The sequence below is a fragment of the Octopus bimaculoides genome, chromosome 1 (genome assembly GCF_001194135.2).
Source record: "Octopus bimaculoides isolate UCB-OBI-ISO-001 chromosome 1, ASM119413v2, whole genome shotgun sequence".
NCBI classification, from domain to species: Eukaryota; Metazoa; Mollusca; class Cephalopoda; order Octopoda; family Octopodidae; genus Octopus; species Octopus bimaculoides.
Window position 1 is genome coordinate 108,435,221 of NC_068981.1, and position 2,897 is coordinate 108,438,117.

Sequence of the window (2,897 nt, forward strand, 5' to 3'; positions counted from 1 at the left end):
CCTTTTTTGGACCCTCTCCTTATAGCTCATATAAGCTAGTATTGTTTATTTAGCATTCACTCTACCCTGAATTGTGGCACAATATGGACAGATTTCGGAGTACTGATGAACTTTTATATAAATGTATCAACTTAAAGGATAAAGATATTACAATGTATATTACAATGGACAATACTAAGTGGACTCTTACTTTTATCTCTCATGTTTCTCCTTTTACTTTTTTCTTGGTGACTTCTTCTTTGCGATATAATACTAGGGAAAGAATATATTTGCGGCTGAAGATAGCTTTATACCATCCTGTCTATCAATTATATACCAATATAATGATGCAACGACTATAAAGCTTGAAACACGTGTGCCGCGGAATCCTTTGTGTTCTGTTTTTATTTTTAAATTTTAATTTTTTCTTTCACCCCAGCCACGATCTGGCATATACAGGTGCTTACAATTATCAAGTATTACCTCTCACATTTATATATATATATATATATATATACACACACACACACACACACACACACACACACACACACACACACACAATGGGCTTCTTCCAGTTTCTGTCTACCAAATCCACTCACAAGGCTTCGGTTGGCCCAAGGCTATTGTAGAAGGCACATGCTCAAGGTGCCATGCAGTGGGACTGAACTTGGAATCATGTGGTTGGAAGCAAGCTTCTTACCACACAGCCACACCTGCACCTGTAAAATAAAATTGTTCTTGTAGAAGTATTGGATTTTCATTTGGTATATTTTGTTTCAAATAGTTTAAATTTTTTCTTTATAATTCCAAGCAGAAACCATATTAGAGGTAATAGTTTATGAATCAATAAATGACATACGCATTTTTTATTTTGCATTACTTTGCTGCATGCATAATCCTGTGATTAAAAAGTTTGCTTCTCAGCTGTGCAGCTTTATCTGGTACCTTGGTCAAGTGCCCTACTATAACCCCTGGCTGACCAACCCTTGTGAGTCAGTGTGGTTGTGGTAGACAGAAACTGAAAGATATGCTTTGTGCGCATGTGTGTGCGCGCGCGCACACATACACACACGTACGTTTCACAAAGTTGAAGTTCTAGAATTTGATTCAGGGTCTGAGAGGTGGGACTTTTTACACCTAGTACTTATTTTACTGGCCTCTTTTGTCAAACTGCTAAGTTACTGGGACACAACCACTGACTATCAAGCAGTGACAAGGAGAAATAGAGAAGACACTAGGCTAAAGTGCCATGTTGTGGGGCTGAACCCAGAACCATATGTTGGGAAACAAACTTCTTACCACAGAGCCATGGCTGCACCTACTAAAGCTGTTTGGGGTTTGTTTTGTATTGTGTTGTACTGTGTGGGAATTAAGTATTTTCTCTAGTTTTTATTGTATGCTTCTAATACTGTAACACTGTTACATTTGTTGGAGAAGTTTTACTTTACATTACTATTGTTTCTCTTTTTTATTTGTATCAGGTGGAATATTATCCATGTGCCATAATCAATGATTGCTGGAATTTAATGAAAGAACTTATTCAAAGTGTAATGGGTAATATTTTAGACAATCCTCCTGCAACTTTAAAGAACAAGTTAACTTCAGAATACAGTCCATCTGACACTGTGCAGCAATATCTTGAACATTTCAATGTTTTTCGCAAAAATGTCTCCGCAAATCAGTCACGATGATCAAATAAAGTTTTTGCTAAATATCTTATTCCTGAAATTTGGGGTTCTCTGTTTAATATATGAGATGTTTACTTTTTTCTGCAAGCAAAATTGTCGATTTTATGAATGAAAAAGAATTTATTTTATTTTTTATTTAGGGAATTATTTCAATTAAATATTTATTCTGTGATCCACTAAATGAGGTTTTTGATATTTTCCTGTGAGGAACAAGAAAATTTTAACATTTCAGGGAGGACTCTCTAAACAAAGAGTTCAGTCTGAAATGTCAGGCTTCCTCACAGCAAAATAATTTAATATACTTTGATAATTTTTTGTACTAACATATTTGCTGACATAGATCATCACTTTTGTTTCCTTGGATTCTGTTTCGCTCTTTGTTGTTGATTACTGAATGGTCTTTTCTAGTATAACTGTGTGAGTTACCACTTTTATAAGGGTGTTTTATCTAGTTTATAATGGGCTGAGATTATCTTATTTATATGTCACCAATTTATAACATATTCGAACTTGGAAAAGATAATAAATATAAATCAACATCAGCAATATCAAAATCAAATCAAGTGGAATTGTAGCTGTTAGCCCCATGCCAGTAGCACGTAAAAAGCACCATCCAAACATGGCCAATGCCAGTGCCGCCTTGATTGGCTTCTGTGCTGGTGGCATGTAAAAAGCCCCATCCGATCATGGTCGATGCCAGCTCCTCTGGCCCCTTGTGCTGGTGGCACGTAAAAAGCACCCACTATACTCTCGGAGTGGTTGGCGTTAGGATGGGCATCCACCTGTAGAAACACTGCCACATTAGATTGGGGCCTGGTGCAGCCTCCTGGCTTCCCAGACACCAGTTGAACTGTCCAACCCATACCAGCATGGAAAACAGACGTTAAACAATGATGATGATGATGATGTTTATTGAGTAGAAATCTATAGTGATAAACTGTCACTTATAACTTAATTATAAGTATTATCACTATACATAAATCTTAACTCAGGCTGCGTAAATGCCATGATGAATTATACACCACCAAGATGCTGAATGTACATGTATGTTGAAGATAAATAAAGCTTGCTCTTTTTCACTGCATAGTTGCAGAAATATATTTCATTAACAGGTTGAAAAAATGAAGAAAGAAAGTATTTACTAAATTAGTTTATTTGCTTACATTTAATATTTACTGTACATTTATAAGTCAAAAGAAAACTGTTGTAGAGGATTACGACATAAAA

At 35.8% G+C, this 2,897-nt stretch overlaps 1 protein-coding gene across 1 annotated transcript in view; it reads left to right on the top strand.

Annotated features, from left to right (window-relative positions):
- The window catches only part of LOC106883613 (mediator of RNA polymerase II transcription subunit 20), a 15,369-nt gene extending 13,668 nt beyond the window's left edge, over window positions 1-1,701 (top strand). Inside the window, exon 4 of the mRNA XM_014934706.2 lies at window positions 1,464-1,701. Within this exon, the coding sequence (XP_014790192.1) occupies window positions 1,464-1,673 (210 nt within the window). The 3' untranslated portion in view covers window positions 1,674-1,701. The remainder of the gene's footprint in view (window positions 1-1,463) is intronic.
- Window positions 1,702-2,897: the final 1,196 nt, after the last annotated feature.